Source organism: Pongo pygmaeus, chromosome 10 (genome assembly GCF_028885625.2).
Source record: "Pongo pygmaeus isolate AG05252 chromosome 10, NHGRI_mPonPyg2-v2.0_pri, whole genome shotgun sequence".
Taxonomy (NCBI): domain Eukaryota; kingdom Metazoa; phylum Chordata; class Mammalia; order Primates; family Hominidae; genus Pongo; species Pongo pygmaeus.
The window spans coordinates 69,047,784-69,065,018 of NC_072383.2; the positions used below are offsets into that span (position 1 = coordinate 69,047,784).

Genomic DNA, 17,235 nt, shown 5'->3' on the forward strand with positions numbered 1-17,235 from the left:
TTGAATGAGTGAATGAATGAATGGATGAATGATTAAAATTTGTCTCCTCTCAGAGTATCCTCCAGTTTCTAAGCCAAACTAAGCCAAATCTAAGCCATATCAGCTTCCACAATCAAACCTTCTAAAGAGAAGTTGGAGTTAGAGTTTCATCAATCATGGCACATTCTTTTAACAGACAATAGGGATGGGAGAGAATCCTCTGGAGTCTGAAGGTTGGACACTGGGATTTGTTTGGAGAACTCACCAACAGAAGCATGCAGCGACTTTCTTTTATAGCACCGCAGCATCCCAGGAAGCCCAGAATCATGATGATGGCACCTACAGCAATCAATATGTCCACAGCAACATAGGAGCTAGAGCCTACATCTTCAGAACTGAAAATCTGAAGAAAAAAGAGATTAATGGCAGAAAATTTCTTTCCTTGAAGTTTATTTTGCTCATTCAACAAATATCCATTGAGTGCCTCCTATGTGTCAAGTCCTGTGCCAGGACCCTGAAATACATCAGAGATCTTAAAAAGTACAAATCCTTGCCCTCATGGAGCTCGCATTCTATTGAAGTGCTTATATTTTTCTAAAATGATATGTTGAAAGCTGGGTGGAAGAAATGTAATAGGTTTTTTTAAACCCTATTTTTAAAAGCTTAGGACAGTTACTTTTACTCTTCTTGATGTAATCTTTGGTTCACATATTTTGTGTATTCTACATAAAGTGCATTATAAAGCATGTGTTGTTATGGTTTTTAATTCTTTAAAAAGTTCAAGCTCTTTAAACTATTGATAGACACAACAATATGAATTAATTTCAGAGTCATTATGCTGAGCTAAAGAAGCCATAGAAAAAAGTAAATACTGTATGATTCCATTTCTATAAAGTTCAAGCATAAGCAAAACTATGGTTATAAAAATCAAAGCAGTGCTTGACATTGAGCAAGGCAGAAGGGAAAGCAAGAGTTAACTGAAAAGGGACATGAGGGAACTTCCATGGGTTAATAAAAATGCTTTGTATCCTCATTAAAAAGAAATCCAGTTCCTGATATTTCATATCAATTTTATCTCTTTGTTCCCAAAAGCCATAGTCCATAGAGTCGTCTAGAAACTCTCTATTTTGACTGTTAGTTAATGAGATATGAAGGGAACAAAAAATCCTAGGGCCCTTTATAGTGGGTGGGCTACCCATCAGGCATAATTCAGTTCTCCCAACAACACACACATACTCGTCTTCATCACCCTCATAACACCTAGCCTCAGCCACCTCTTGTCCTCGATAAGTGGATTTATCCAGAAGTAAATCACAATTAAAAAGTAAAGCCTTGTGCGTGTATTATGCATAAATCCTGTATGTAGCACATTTGTCTTCTATAACCTCTATCTACTGGGCTGTCTCTAGATAGAGCACTAGTTCCTAGACTAACTCAAAACCTCTGCCTCCCAGAACGGGCTATATAGCATGTAGGTCAGCTCCCTTAATAGTCAATACAAAAATGACTGCTATGTTCTAATGATATTTTTGTTTTTCAAGGCTTTTTAAATCTACTTATTGCCTAGAGGAAACTTTTATTCAACAATCAATAGGAAGGAATGTGCTGAAGTTATAAAAGCATTAAAACAAACATCTATATTTTGTCAGGGTCCTAATAAATAAGTTTGTAATCCTGGAACAGTCACCCAACCCAGTGGGCTCCAGTTTCCCCATTTATAAAAGGGAATTGGGTCAACCTCTGCGATAGCTAAGGCCTCCTTTGTCTCTAAAAGTCTATGCTTACAGATAATGTTTCAATTTACATATTTTGAAAGCTTGGTTAAGTCCTAAAGATTTTTGTTTGTTGGTTGGTTTTTATTGTTTTCTCATTAATATTAGAGCTAAAAAATCAGTTTTGTTAATAAACAGGCAGGACATTGGAATCAAAATAAATATGACAAAAATAGAAGTGTTAGGAAACTAGCTCTATGGACTTACTGCTAAATATTGCTTCACTAGAATATCGTGACCAGTACAGGCAAATCCTATGAGAGGATGGAAGCCTCACTAGCTGGGTTATCAGAACTTAGAAAAGATACCCCAGACATACAAATAATAGTTCAAATATCTACACATGAGGCCAAGACAGTGTGACCAGCACTTGTGCAGCAGGTAGTGAGACACTTCTATGAGGCTAACCTGGGCAGGGTGACCGACTGCCAGAGACTAGCCAGAAAGCAGTGTGTTGACTGTCTAGTGGTCATTGTTCCAAGTCCAGCCCAACAAGTGGTTATTCTTATTCAAGACTGAAGTGGAAATCTGAGTTCAGATGTTTGCACCAGGGGAGGAACAGCAGGGTTTGAAAAGCTGTCTTGAATGAACACTGTGTTCCTGTGTGTCTTAGGACAAGGGGAGAATTTCTAAAGACAGAGAAATTCAGCGGGACCTGAAAGATGAGGACTCAGGAATTCTCTTTGGATCAGAAGGGACCTCCTGGGACAAGGATGGCTGCCCATGTGCTTTTCCTCATGGCGCTAAGTTTATCCTGAGGTAGAAAAAAGGGTCTTTATGAGACACTTCAGCAGAAAGTTCTGTCATTTCCCTGACATCCTTCTTTTCTGTGTTTATGCTCATGTTTTTCCTTCCAAAACAGCTACCTCTGTTTTTTCACTAATAAAAAATTCAGCTCTTTGCTCTGTCTTGATTCTTTGTCACTGGCTTGAGATAAATATAAACCAAGCCAATTTTATATGTCAAGCTGGTTAATGTTGTCCTGGCAGACACTGGCTTTTGTTCAGGGTGAGAGGCTGATGAAGCGTGAGTCAAAACGTAACTAAAGATGCTGTCTAGCTCTATTAATTCATTCTTATCCCCAGATGTGGAGGAGCACCCTCTCAAGGACAACAGTTCCCCTTTAATACATTCAATATGTGCAATTTTTTAACAGACTAAACACCAAATTTGTTTACCAGAAGCACTGGGAGGGAAAGAAAATACCAACAGGAAGTAAAATTAAAATAAAATAAATTGCAGGCTGCACACACATCTTGAAGAGGCCACAGCACCCTGTAAGTAGGTGACTGTTAATCTCTGTGCTTAATTATGAGTCCCAAAGTCAGACTTCAGATTCTACAGGATGGAAATTCTGCACATCTTCAAATGCACTTCTTGGGCTCACACACCAGAGCTCCAGGCCATTAGGAAGCCACAGTTACAGTTATCAGTAGAAAACAATAAGTGAAATCCTGATGGACTAGGATGTTACTAAAAAACTGCCACACCCGTCTCCCACCCAATTTCTTCACCATGGTGAGAAACAGAATGTGGAAGGCGCTAATTGCCACTGTGATTCTCTGGGCTCCCTAAGGGCAGAAAGCAATTTTAAAAGGAAAAGAACAACAGGAGAGAGGGGAAAAAAAAAAAAAAAAAACAGAGATAGAGTGAGAAAGAAACTTTCAGAAAAGCCACCACCGCAGCAAAGAAAACAGAGCAGACGTTAATTCCCTTTTCATCTTTCTTTCCACTAGGCTGTGTTCAAAGGCATTCAGCTGCACCATGGTGAAATAAGTTTTAGTAGAAAATGCATTGTCTTAATTGCTGGCTTAATAATCTCTCAGTAATTATCAACTTGGAATCAAAATTCTTCTCAGAGAGGAGAAACTCTCTTTATGTGGGCAAATACCTTAAAAAGGCTCTAGCAGTAGAAGAGGCAATCCTTTAGTGGCAAGAGGCCAGAAAACAAAGAACAAATAAATGGCTCTGAATGTGTTAGAATAATAATTTGCAGGGATGGAGCCCCAGAATAGAAGAAGGGAGAGAAAAGAATAAAAGCACGGGAGCCAGGAAATGGTGCCAGGGTGGCATTATGTTCCGTAAAACTGACAGAACAATCCCCGCACACTCGCTCCTCCCTCTTCCCCCAACTCTTTCCACATTTGTGATACTGTGGCATGGAACAGATACCACACATGTGGAGTCCAATAGCTGGAGCCAGAATTAACCATACGAAATACACTTCCTCCAGACCTGTAGATCTGGGTAAGAGCTTTGGCACTGGGCACGGAATGGTGTGTGGGGGAGGAAAATGGGTCATGTTAATCTTATACATATAGCAATAATCTGGACAACCCCAGAGAATTACTGAGTTTCACCAAGTTAGATCAGCCACTACTGGCAAGTGGTTACCTTCACTGCCAGTTGCCACAGGTAAATAACAAGTACCCTTGTACCTTGTTGCCTTTAAAACACAGATTCAAATTATTCTTCTCCAAGAAAACTTCTCATCTTCTTTCCTTTTGGAACAACCACATTGGGATTAACTAAATTATTGTCAAAACCTTCTACTATAAAAATTATTCTTCTTGGTGAGAAGGAGAGGTGGCCTCTATCCTTAATATAGGCCTTAAACAAATGGTGGCCTTAAACAAATAGTAAAGGAGGAAAATTTCCACTTTGGCCCCTTCCCACCTGCATCTCACTGAATTTTTTTGAATTTTTGAATAACACCTCCTCGATTCTCTAGAAAGATTTTTCCACACCTAGCACAGTGCCAGCCACATAGTAATTTTGATTGATTGAATTGAATTATAAAATCACATAACAGCACAAGTGATTACATGAAGCAGTTAAGAAAAATGCTTTAGACATGTTTATTACTATTATTGTTATAACTTTCATTATTATAAATGAAATAAACTACATTGGGGAAAGGGTGACTTGTTTTTGTATACTTACCTCTTGAGAGTCATTGCTTACTCGTACCCATATTGCTAATGCTAGGATCAAGATACCACATAGCTGCAGAAAAAAACAAACAAAAAGAATACAATTAGGATCATATGAAACTCTAATTCCACACCCTCCCATCTATCCGGTGACGGTAGTTCATCATCGACTATACTATCACAACCTGGAAGACATAAATGAGACATATTCATATACAGATCATTGTTGAAATGTTATATTGCAATGTGTAAGTTTGATGAGAATAATTCTATTTCTCATCCACAACTCACTCATAGGTCTATGGACAAGAAGTTATTTCCATTAGGCCTGGAAAGATCATTTTTCCATGTAACTCTAGCCCTGTGTTTCTGCTAGATTTTAGCATACAAAAGACAAGTCACAACAGTTTAAAGATAAAATATCCTTATCATGCCTCCGGGCTTGTTTGTGAGAAGCTATGTTGGACCAGGAAAAAAGGGAATGACTGAATAGTCACCATTCATTTAAGATTCGACAGGAAGGGAGATGTTGGGATAGACGGGGAAAAAGTAAAACATACGACAAGATGTGCAGTTAAGCAACAAGGCTATATAATAATCAACACTTTTTGAACCCAAATAAACTCTCTTAAAAACAAGCTCTTTTAGGTGGTAAAGTTTACTCACAGAGAAGAAACAATGAAAGACAGAACTTAAAGTCGTAAATTCCTTTAATGACTTTACCAGATTATTTAATTTGGACCAATGCCAACACAATAAAATGTAAAACACATTTTACTTTAGTGTAAGGAAAACTCTTGTCATTCAGGGTTTAAAAAAAAAAGTTATGCATTGTGGCTTCAAAAACAAAAATCAAAGATCTATTATTAGATAGAGATGTTAAGAGCTGTGTCTGGTAACATACCAGACACAGCAGGCCTTGGAGGACTTAGTAGACAATTCTGACCTTGCTGTGCTCCAACAGACAAATGTCCCTGGAGCATCATTGCTTTTGTGCATGGTTGAGACATATGCCTAGAATGCCAAGACAGCACTTTTAATGGCTTCTCATTGAGTGTGCAGGGGAAATAGAGTCAAGGGCTCTGTTAAGGAATAGGAAGCACAATGAGTAGTTGAGTAACCATAGACTCTGTGCTCCCTAAAAGACCTTGAAAATTATCTAGGTCTAAACCTCTCATTTTGAATGGAGAAATTGGAATCCTGGGCGCTAATTATTACATCATGAAAACCCAGAGCAATTCCTAACCAACCTGTCCTTACAACATACTTCAACTCCTACAAAATAACTAATGCAATTAAAAACCAAAGCTCTTTAACCGCCAAATAACCTATGCAATTATCTCATACACACACACACCATAAAATACAAATGATTAAAAAACACAGCTTTCGTGTTTGAAAACTTCCCTTACTTCTCTAACCCTGAGATTTATAGCATCCTTTCAGAAAATTCTAATTTCATTTGCAAACAAAGACAAATGCTTATTTTAGCAGTTCTTTGTTAAACAGTTTGTGAGTGATAATTTATGTCAAATGATAATGAGACCCTCTGGGATTTTCAGTAATTTCATACCAACTTAATTTTTTGTTTGTTGTTTAGTTTGTTCACTGATTATCTTCTTTCATTTTCTTCTCTTTTCACAAGCAGATTCATAATGATTGGCTTAATAGTCATTCTGGCCTTTATCTGTAACTAATGAGCCTTGCAGCTATTATGAATAGCACTCTTTCCTGATATTTGTTAAACTATCAATGAAAAAACTTTAAGAATTCTTAGTAAGAGCTTAGTAAGAACTCAGTGTGATATTTTTTAAAACTTTTTTTTGTTCATGTATTACTATTTACTTTTTCAAGGTATTTAGATATCAAATCATTAATAAATCTTATTAAATCAATCATATCTGCCCCTCAGATAGCAACTTTTAGTCTTCTCAGCCACTGAAAGTTTTCTGTAACATTAACATTTGAAAGAAAGAGTACGCAATTGTTTCAGAAGTCAAAAATATTTTGCCCAACTAATCTTCAGAATCAGACAATCTTTCTCAGGAACTTTGAAGCTGGCCAAAGTATCATTTCCACCCTTAACTCTATCTTTTCTTCAAACTTCATTTTAAAAATGAAACAAATGTTTAGAGTATAGCATTCTCATCTGAGTGGAGAAATTCCCATGTAAATATCAGTCTAATATCATAAAATTATTCATAACTTTGTTGAATGACTTTGAAAGTAAATTTATTTTCTATCAAGAATGACCATTCTAGAGTCATGAATAATACTAAACTATTTCATCCCATTGTTAAAAGATTGACCATCATAATGGTTCTTGGAGCCCTTTACCAAGTTTAGCTTTTAGAGCTTTTCCCCTAATGTTTTCATACTATTTTAAACAATTAAAAGTATAAATTCATTAATAAATGCCTGCTCTCTACTTTCTGTTGATAACATTGTAAAAGTAAAATGGGTTAGTATGGTGGTTCCAGGACCCTGCGGAATTGACTAGGCCTACCTTTCCCCTGCTTCTGGTCTCTCTTTGAAGAGAATTGTTGTGGTTTTCATTCAGCTTTCATGGAACAGCCATCATTTTATGGAATTTGGATGCAATTGGTCTGAACTAGCATCCTAAGAAATCAGGCAATTTTGATATTTGCTTACAATGGACTGAATTGTGTCTCCACAAAATTCATATGTTGAAGCCCTAACCTCCAATGTATCTGTTTTTGATGATAGGCTTTTAGAAGATAATTAAGATTAAATGAGGTCATGAAGATGGGGTTCTAATCTGATAGAACTGGTGACCTTATAGGAGATAAATCTCTCTCCACTCACACCCAGGAAAAGGACATGTGAGAACATGAGAAGATGGCCACAGAAAGAGGGTCCTCACCAGAAACTCAATTGGCTGGCACCTGAATCTTAGCCTTCCTAGCCTCCAGAACTATAAGAAAATTAATTTCTGTTGTTTAAGCCACCCAGTCTACAGTATCTTGTTACGACAGCCCAAGCAGACGACTAAGAATAGGCAGATGCTGAAGACCATAAAATATCAGGGAAAAAGGGGTGGGGGGAAGATACCATCCAGAACAAAGATAAATGGTAGAATGTTGATTTGTCCTCTTCTTTGATAATGTGTCTCCAATCATCCCTACTTCTTCCCTCCAAATTGTACCCTTTTATTTGGGTGTTTATTGAAGTATGTTTGGAGAATGCTGAAAATGCTGTGTTAGGAGGAGGAGTGGATTTTGAACTACATCACTACTGGTCCCAAAATGCACACCTTTTAGGTAAGCTTAAGAAACTCTTCTTGTGCTGCTCCTGAGAGGATAAAAAAGAATAAGAAAATATGCAACTGGATAACTACAAGATTTGTTTTTATGATAACCACAGAACACTAGAGGCAACTCCACGATTACAGGGAACAAGGATTCTGAAAGCCCTAACATACTAGGACTGTACTGCTGCTGCTACTGTTATTGTTCATTTTCAAATTTCTTCTTTTACTAAACATTTATTTAAAAGTCTTAGTTCAATTGTATTGTGGTAAGAGAATGCAGACTGTAGGATTGTTACTTGTGAGTTTCTTTGCATTTCCTTCATCAATTTCTAAAGATTCAGAGATACTAGAAAAGACAACAAAGTCTCAAGAGGGTACAAAGTTTATTAGAAATTTATTAAATATACTTTATTCATTAAATCATTTAGATCCTCTGTATCCATGTTTTTTCTTTTCCTTCCTGAGTTATCAAAAACTGAGAGGCAGGTTAAGTTGTGTTAAGCTGAATTAATGGAGTTTGCATTTACTATTCTGTATCTCTAACAGTGTTCCCTCCATATAATCCAATAAATGCTATTTAGTGTAATCAGTCTTTGGCTTTAGTGCAGAGTAAATGTTACTAAATTGTTATTTTCTATTACATCTCTTTCCAAATATCCTTCCAATTTAGATTTGAGATAATAAAAAATATAACTATTTAGATATGTGACTTCTTTATTTCCAGACCTAAAATGGTTAGCCATTTAACCATGATTTTCCCACGCTTCAACTATCCATTTTTACTTATACCTTAATCATTTTGGATCTGTTTCAGTAAATTTTACAGTGTGAATACCTGAAGATCTCTTTCTCTCTTATTCATTTGTGAAAGGCTCTGAATACTCAGCAGACATTGTTCCATTGTCTTCTGACTTTCAGTGTTATAATAGGAGAAGAATATCACCAGCCTTATTTTTGTTCATGCATTATTTGCTTGTTTTCTTTTTTGTCAGTTGTATCTAGACATTTGTAAGATGTTTATTTATCTTTTAACTAAATTAGTAGTTTTCTTAACATTTATTTAGGCATAGATGTCTTCTTTCATCGGGGTAGATCAGGCACTTGCCATCTGCATACAGGTATGTTTTCAGCTCCACAAAATTTCCATATATTAATTTGATTATTATTTGTGTTCCATTTATTTTGTCCTCTTTTTCAGGAGTACAGCTTATTTTGGGTTTCCATTCTCTGTTGTCTGTAGCTATTATCTTCTTTCACAACATCCTGATTTCTTATTTGATTTTCCTGTGGGAGAGCTTATCAGTTTGGGATTCTATGTCACTGTCTTTATTTAATGTGATCTCTACAGTGAAGTTTAATTCTGCTATTATGTTTGTAGTTTACTTGCAGTCCTTACATATTTTATCCATGTCCCTTTTTATCTCATCCCATTGTTTTCCAATAAACGTTATCTTCTCTTACGGCCTCCATTCACTGTTTCATGAGAGGTTACTTTCTAGCATCACATTGTGGATACCAATTTCTACATACATTTTTTCAGGATTCTAGAATATTTATTTCAGGGATGTGTGCTCATCCTCTAAGTCTTCAGGGTAGCAATATCTTTCACTTGTCCAACAGTATTTTTTATTAGGTCTTATGCTAAATTTCCTTGAAGAAGATGAGACCAATTCTGATTTAGAGTTCATTCAGAGTAGAATGTGCTGAGGCAGGTGGATCACCTAAGGTCAGGAGTTCAAGACCAGTCTGACCAACATGGTGAAACCTTGTCTCTACTAAAAATACCAAAAAAATTAGCCGAGTGTGGTGGCACATGCCTGTAATCCCAGCTACTCAGGAGGCTGAGGCAGAAGAATTGCTTGAACATGGGAGGTGGAGGTTGCAGTAAGCTGAGATCACACCATTGCACTCCAGCCTGGGCAACAAGAGCAAAACTCTGTCTCAAAAAAAAAAAGAGTAGAATGTGCATTCCCTTTACAAGCATGGCCTAATGTAGTTCTGATCTACTAAGCCTCATGCAATATTAGATTTTCTGATGCTGTAAACCAGCAGAGTAAATTAAAATCTTCAACTTTTAGCAGACTCTGCAATCATGGTTTTTAAAAAATCTTCAGCCCCATATTGTTGTGGGAAGTCAGGGACCCCAAACAGAGGGACCAGCTGGAGCCGCGGCAGAGGAACGTAAATTGTTAAGATTTCATGGACATTTATCACTTCCCAAATAATGCTCTTATAATTTCTTACACCTGTCTTACTTTAATCTCTTAATCCTGTTATCTTCGTAAGCTGAGGATGTATATCACCTCAGGACCTTGTGATAATTGTGTTAACTGTACAAATTGATTGTAAAACATGTGCGTTTGAACAATATGAAATCAGTGCACCTTGAAAAAGAACAAAATAACAGTGATTTTAGGGAACAAGGGAAGACAACCATAAGGTCTGACTGCCTGTGAGGTCGAGCAAAAAGAGCCATATTTTTCTTCTTGCAGAGAGCCTATAAACGGCTGTGCAAGTAGGGAAGATATCGCTAAATTCTTTTCCTAGAAAGGAATATTGATATTAATACTCTGGGTAAAGAATTGCATTCCTGCGGGGAGGTCTATAAACAGCTGCTCCGGGAGTGTCTGTCTTATGCAGTTGAGATAAGGACTGAAATACGCCCTGGTCTCCTGCAGTACCCTCGGACTTACTAGGATTGGGAAACTCCATGCTGGTAAATTTGGGGTCAGACCGGTTCTCTGCTTTCAAACCCTGTTTTCTGTTGTTTAAGATGTTTATCAAGACAACACATGCACTGCTGAACATAGACGCTTATCAGTAATTCTGTTTTTGCCCTTTGCCTTATGATCTTTGCTTTTGCCCTTTGCCTTGTGATCTTTGTTGGACCCTTATCAGGAGTTTCTGATTTTGTCCTTGTCCTGTTTCCTCAGAAGCATGTGATCTTTGTTCTCCTTTTTGCCCTTTGAAGCATGTGATCTTGTGATCTACTCCCTGTTCTTGCACCCCTTCCCCTTTTGAAATCCTTAATAAAACTTGCTGGCTTTAAGGCTCAGGTGGGCATCATGGTCCTACCGATATGTAATGTCAGCCCCAGCAGCCCAGCTGTAAAATTCCTCTCTTTGTACTCTTTGTCTTTATTTCTCAGCCGGCCGACACTTATGGAAAATAGAAAGAACCTACGTTGAAATACTGGGGGCGGGTTCCCCCAATACCATATGAATGGTGTTTATTGTATTGAGTGTTGATATGGTTTAGCTGTGTCCTCACCCAAATCTCATCTTGAATTGTATCTCCCATGGGACCCAGTGGGAGATAACTGAATCATGTGGGTGGTTCCCCCATACTGTTCTTGTGGTAGTGAATAATTCTCACGAGATCTGATGGTTTTATAAGGAGAAACCCCTTTCGCTTGGCTCCTATTCTTTCTTGCCTGCCACCATGTAAGATGGGACTTTCATCTTCCACCATGATTGTGAGGCCTCCCCAGCCACATAGAACTGTGAGTCTATTAAACCTCTTTTTATTTATAAATTATCAGTCTCAGGTATGTCTTTATCAGCAGTGTGAAAACAGACTAATACAAGTGTTAAGTGTACACTCAATGTGTCTCCATGGTTGCATTCATGTGCATCTTTTTTTTTTTTTTTTTTTTGAGATGGAGTCTCACTCTGTCACCCAGGCTGGAGTGCAGTGGCGCGATCTTGGCTCACTGCAAGCTCCGCCTCCTAGGTTCATGCCATTCTCCTGCCTCAGCCTCCTGAGTAGCTAGGACTACAGGTGTCAGCCACCATGCCCAGCTAATTTTTTGTATTTTTAGTAGAGATGGGGTTTCACCATGTTAGCCGGGATGGTCTCGATCTCCTGACCTTGTGATCCGCCCACCTTGGCCTCCCAAAGTGCTGGGATTACAGGCATGAGCCACCGCGCCTGGTCCCATGTGCATCTTCTAACAAGCACTCAATATAACTGCTGCAAATTCTAATTTTTAAATAACTCTAAATTTAGGGAAAATAAATCAACCGCATTGTTTTCCTCACACAAACAGGGCCTCAGTAACCACTAAAAGCCTACATTCATTTAACTTCAAAACATGTGGAGAGAGACGAATGTTCAGCATTTAATCTGTATCCTGATGTTTCTGAATCAAAAAATGACACAAATTCAGTAATATTCTTACCATATTGTTTCAAAAGTATAACATTCATATAAGTAACAGCTGTAGACCTGTACATCCATTTGAAAAGCCTGGGAAAAATACAAATGACAGCCTACAAGCCACAGGGCATTATATCAGGAAGTTATAACTCAAGGTAATATGCACAGACAACATGTATCCTATCTCCCTACCTTGACAAATGTGCCCACTTAATCACCTGGAGGAAAAGGTTTGATTTAGAATTCTCAGGGCATTTGAGCAGGGAAATTTGGGTCCTAGATATTCAAAGTGGAAGCCAGACTCGGGGCTGACATATCCCTCTACTCCTGCATATGCCTCACCCTGTGAGATGAGAAGAGGATCAGAGTAGGGCTAAAATTATATTTACCTTTTGAAAGCCCATTATGTTTAAAATACTGTCACAGTATATTCTAATAGTTGTAAATGAAAAAGCAATTACGATGTCTGGAATCAGGAAAAACATGTTAATTGCGCTATTATTGATGGTCAGTCCTTGGTTACAGGTTTTCATAAAATAGCTTAGTTAATGTTTCAAATTAATCCAGCCAGGTAAAATGATCATTTTGATTTTACAAATGCAAAGACTGGAGCACGGAAAAGCCAAGGGACATGTTCCAGAACAAGAAGGGGTAGATTCAGGATTGAAATCTCAGTCAGTCTGTTTACAAAATCCACTTTTTCCCCATTCTCTTAATTCATGATAGAAGAATTTCTGCCTTATCATATTCTTGCTATCTTATTTCCTCTTCGTTTTAAAACTCAACATTTAAATTTATTCATCACTATGCCAAATAGTTACATATTTCTGCTTCATAAAAACACCTATAAAATACTGGTTGAAATGTATTTTTCTTAAACATTTATCTAGTTAATTCCTACTTCTTTATATATATTAACTTATTTAATCATCACCACAAACCCATGAGGTAGATACTACTACTATCCCCATTTTTACAAGTGAGGACAAATAAAGCACAGAGAGGTTAACCAATTTCCCCAAAGAAGCACAGCTACTGATGAAGGAGCTGATGTTTATCCTGCTCTATCAACCAGTGGACTCTAATGCCTTTTGTTGCTGTTTTAGCTCCATGCTAATTATATAGGGTCAGGCAACCACTGTATTTACAAAATTCATACACTTCAGCAATTGTTAGGTCTTCATTTTGAAAGATTCCATCAACGGACACAATAAGATATAATTGTGTCCTATTCCTTTTAGTGTACCACCATCTCAGGGTTATGTCTGCTTTGCCTCCAATCTTTTAATTGCTCTCAGCACATCCAATCTCAATAAAATACAATGATGAATATGGAAATGCTGGATCCTGGACTCTCTCCAAGTTCAGACTTCTTTCTGCTCTCTTCAAACCTCCTCATGCACTGGCTTCCTTCAGTTAATAATACATTCAGCTTTACAATTTGGCTCCTCCCTATGACTCATTTGGGATTGATAGTGTACCTCATTGTTCTTTCCCTCATTAAGAACTGGCCTCTCTATAGCTCCCTGTCTCTGGTCATTATTCCACTGCATCCACGAGCCAAAGGCCCCATGTTTCATACTTACTCAGACCCCTAAAGCACCATAAGCATCTACAATATTCCTAGGCTTGAACTATCTGAGAGGAGCATTAAAAAATTGGGCCATTTCATCTATTTTTGAAACAAGACTCAGGGAAATAGGTTTCGTACCTATAATTTATCTATTATCTGCAGCACCTCCAGTTCTCTAACTTGCATCAAACTCTAGCATGAGTGATCAGGAATAACTTTCACTTTTACATGTTTTTCTTCAATTAGTAATCCTAACAAATGGAAATCACCATATACTTATGGGGCATATCTCAAGTTGTCCCCCAAAAGAACCTGGTCTGTTTAGATTAAATGACCACATGCATATCTAAGAGATATTTTATCATCTGGCTCTACTTTGCAAAGGCTCAGTTTTGCAAGTTATACCAGAAAGAATGCATTTGAAAACATAAGGCCCTGGGCATCTATAAGAAAACCACATCAGTGGGGTCATTAAAATTTTTACTTAAGTAAACATTAGGAATGTGACAAATTGCTAATTTCCTATGAAGGATTGTAAAATTCCAGCTGAGAGCTCAGAGCTGAGCATAGAAGGGAGAGTAGATATAGGAACCTTCCCTAACCTCAGAGATTCCTCCTGCTACCTATATTTGAATTTAAAATATTGATGTCACCTCTTGACTAAGAAGTTATCACTGGTTTTTACAACTGTTGCTCTCACGGAAAGACTCCATTTCAAAATCTCTTATGTAGAGATTGTAAATCCCACCACATATGCTGGTGGTAGGAATCACCAAGGCACGTTGGTTAGAAAGATCTAACTGAAATCTACAGCATCAGAAAGACTTGTCTCTGTTATCAAAGAAACAAACAGATAATGTAACCATAAAATAATCAGAGCTCTGGCCAGGCGCGGTGCCTCATCCCTGTAATCCCAGCACTTTGGGAGGCAGAAGTGGATGGATCACCTGAGGTCAGGAGTTTGAGAGCAGCCTGGCCAACATGGCAAAACCCTGTCTCCACTAAAAATACAAAAAGTTAGCCATGCATGGTGGTGCGTGCCTGTAATCCCAGCTACTCGGGAGGCTGAGGCAGGAGAATCGCTAGAACCTGGGAAGCAGAGGCTGCAGTGACCCGAGATCATGCCGCTGTATTCCAGTCAGGGCGACAGAGCGAGACTCTGTCTCAAAATAATAATAATAATAATAATAATCAGAGCTCCCCAGGAAAGCAATGATAATATCTGTGTGTGGCACGGTACAGACCTCTACAATCTACCCTGAACCCTATCAAGGTAGGTAGGTAAATAATCCTGAATCTATAACCTACCCCTTCCTAGACTGTTATTTTGATAATTTAGATCTATTCCAGCTTTCTGATTAGCTGTTTAATGAAACACTGACCTCCGATGTCTTCATAATAGCTATTAGCACTTTCCAGGATGTTTTAATACAACAAAGATATATTTTAACTCTTTCATAATTTGAAGATTGCTACTGGTTTGAGTGCTTTGGAACACCTTTAATAAAATATGAGCCTTGCATTTATTAGCATATTAATATTTTGGTTTGTTTAAATGTACCATATATATTCTGTATTACATAAGGAAAACAATGACTACAGCTCTTTAAAGACAGATATCAGAACTTGGTGGAGAAATAGCTGATTCGAGGTCTGGACAGGAAATAAGCAAGTGATCTGGAACATGTCAAACCAAATACTAAGGAGGCTATCAAAGTTATTAGGATCATTTCAAAAGAACTTGAGTTACCTTGAAGAAGCTCCTGATGGCCAGAGATGGAACAAATTGCACATTAATAAGGGTAAACATTATAATGGAGCCGATCTATTGTTTCATAAGGATACTTAAAGAAATACTAACTTATCACTGTTGGATAATATTAGTAACTTAACTCATCACTTACAATCTGGTAAGTAAAGAGTAAGAAAGAAGTATTTTATGCCACTTAAAAAATATTAAAAATGGGATACCCAGGTAATGAAACAGTAAATGAGAAGTTTCTCCTTATAGAAAGTGTTCCAGCTAATAAATAAAGAAAAGTTGATGAAACTAGAATATCATCACTTTGAACCTCTTAATGAACTAATGATGGATTTTGGCACTTGACCATCAACGGCTACAAATGTCACAAAAGAGGGACACAATCAAACATCCAGTGCCTCCTCATGAAAGAATTCAAAATCACTTATGATTGTTGTGCGAAAAAAAAAAAAGGACCTTGAATTGTATCAGGCTGCACCACAGGTATGCAAATAGCAAAATCCAGACTCTGTGCAATGTGATAAAACAAACAATACACACCAGTGCATAAAATTTCAGTAGAGAAAAAGAGATGTTGACTGGGGGAGAATCAACAGATTAAAATAGACATGAAACATACATTAACCAATCACAAAGTGTGGACCTTATTTAGATCCTGATTCTAACAGGAACATTTATGAGGTAGTCGGAAATTTCAGCCCTGAATGGGTTCAAATTTGACAGTTTGATTAAAATTGTCAAATCAATTTGACAATTGATTTAAAAAATTCTTATTAAGTTTTTAAAGTGTAATAATGATATTGTGGTTACATTTTTTTTTTTTTTCTGAGATGGAATCTCACTCTGTTGCCCAGGCTGGAGTGCAGTGGTGTGAGCTCGGCTCACTGCAACCTCTCCCTGCCAGGTTCAAGCAATTCTCCTGCCTCAGCCTCCCAAGTAGCTGGGACTACAGGGGCGTGCCACCACGCCCGGCTAATTTTTTACTTTTTAGTAGAGGCGGGGTTTCACCATGCTGGCCAGGCTGGTCTCAAACTCCTGACCTTGTGATCCACCCACCTCGGTCTCCCAAAGTGCTGGGATTACAGACGTGAGCCACCGCGCCCAGTTGTGGTTACATTTTTTCAAGAATTATTATGTTTCAGAGATATATGCTAAAATGCTTACAGACAAAATTATATATCTGAGATGTGCTGCAAAATAATATGGGGTGGGGGAAGTGAATACAGTACAAATGGAGAAAGATTGGCCATCTTTCTGTGGCCACCTGGGCTGGCCAATGGAGTTGATTACCTATCCTATCTTCTTTTGTGAATATTCAAAGTTCTCCAAAAAAAAAAAAAACAAAACAAAAAAAAACCAAAAACTAGAAACAAAACAAAACCAAACAATACAGGTCTTTCTTTTTTTGTATAACTTACTCCCAATGTTTAATCAATTTAAGTATCTCAAGGGAAGAAATGTATCAGAACTAACTAAAAAACTGGCATATATGTAGCATGAGCTACATTAAATATTTGCAAAAGCAGCCCATTTTTTAACCTAAAAACAGCAGCCCATTTTTTTGCCTTCTTTATTTTACTTTTTAAAATATTTACTTACTTATTTAAAATTCACCAATATATCCATTTGTACTCATTAGCACTACTGATCGTTGAATGGAAAATCAGTCTATACAATAAAGCTGTATTCATGTAGTTAAGTTTAATTAAGTTCATCATTATTTTAATAGAACAGAAATACAGCAACACATAGGTATGAAATGTCTGTTTACTAAAGATCAGGTACAA

General features: G+C 37.4%; 1 protein-coding gene across 9 annotated transcripts in view; it reads right to left on the reverse strand.

Moving 5' to 3' along the window:
• Window positions 1-17,235, reverse strand: part of TSPAN8 (tetraspanin 8) — a 291,505-nt gene that overhangs the window by 14,367 nt on the left and 259,903 nt on the right. For all 9 annotated transcript variants that reach the window (XM_054445130.2, XM_054445127.2, XM_063646505.1 and 6 more), the window contains 2 exons: window positions 4,695-4,757; window positions 245-382 (listed from right to left, as the gene is read on the reverse strand). In XM_054445130.2, the coding sequence (XP_054301105.1) occupies window positions 245-382; window positions 4,695-4,757 (201 nt within the window). The remainder of the gene's footprint in view (window positions 1-244; window positions 383-4,694; window positions 4,758-17,235) is intronic.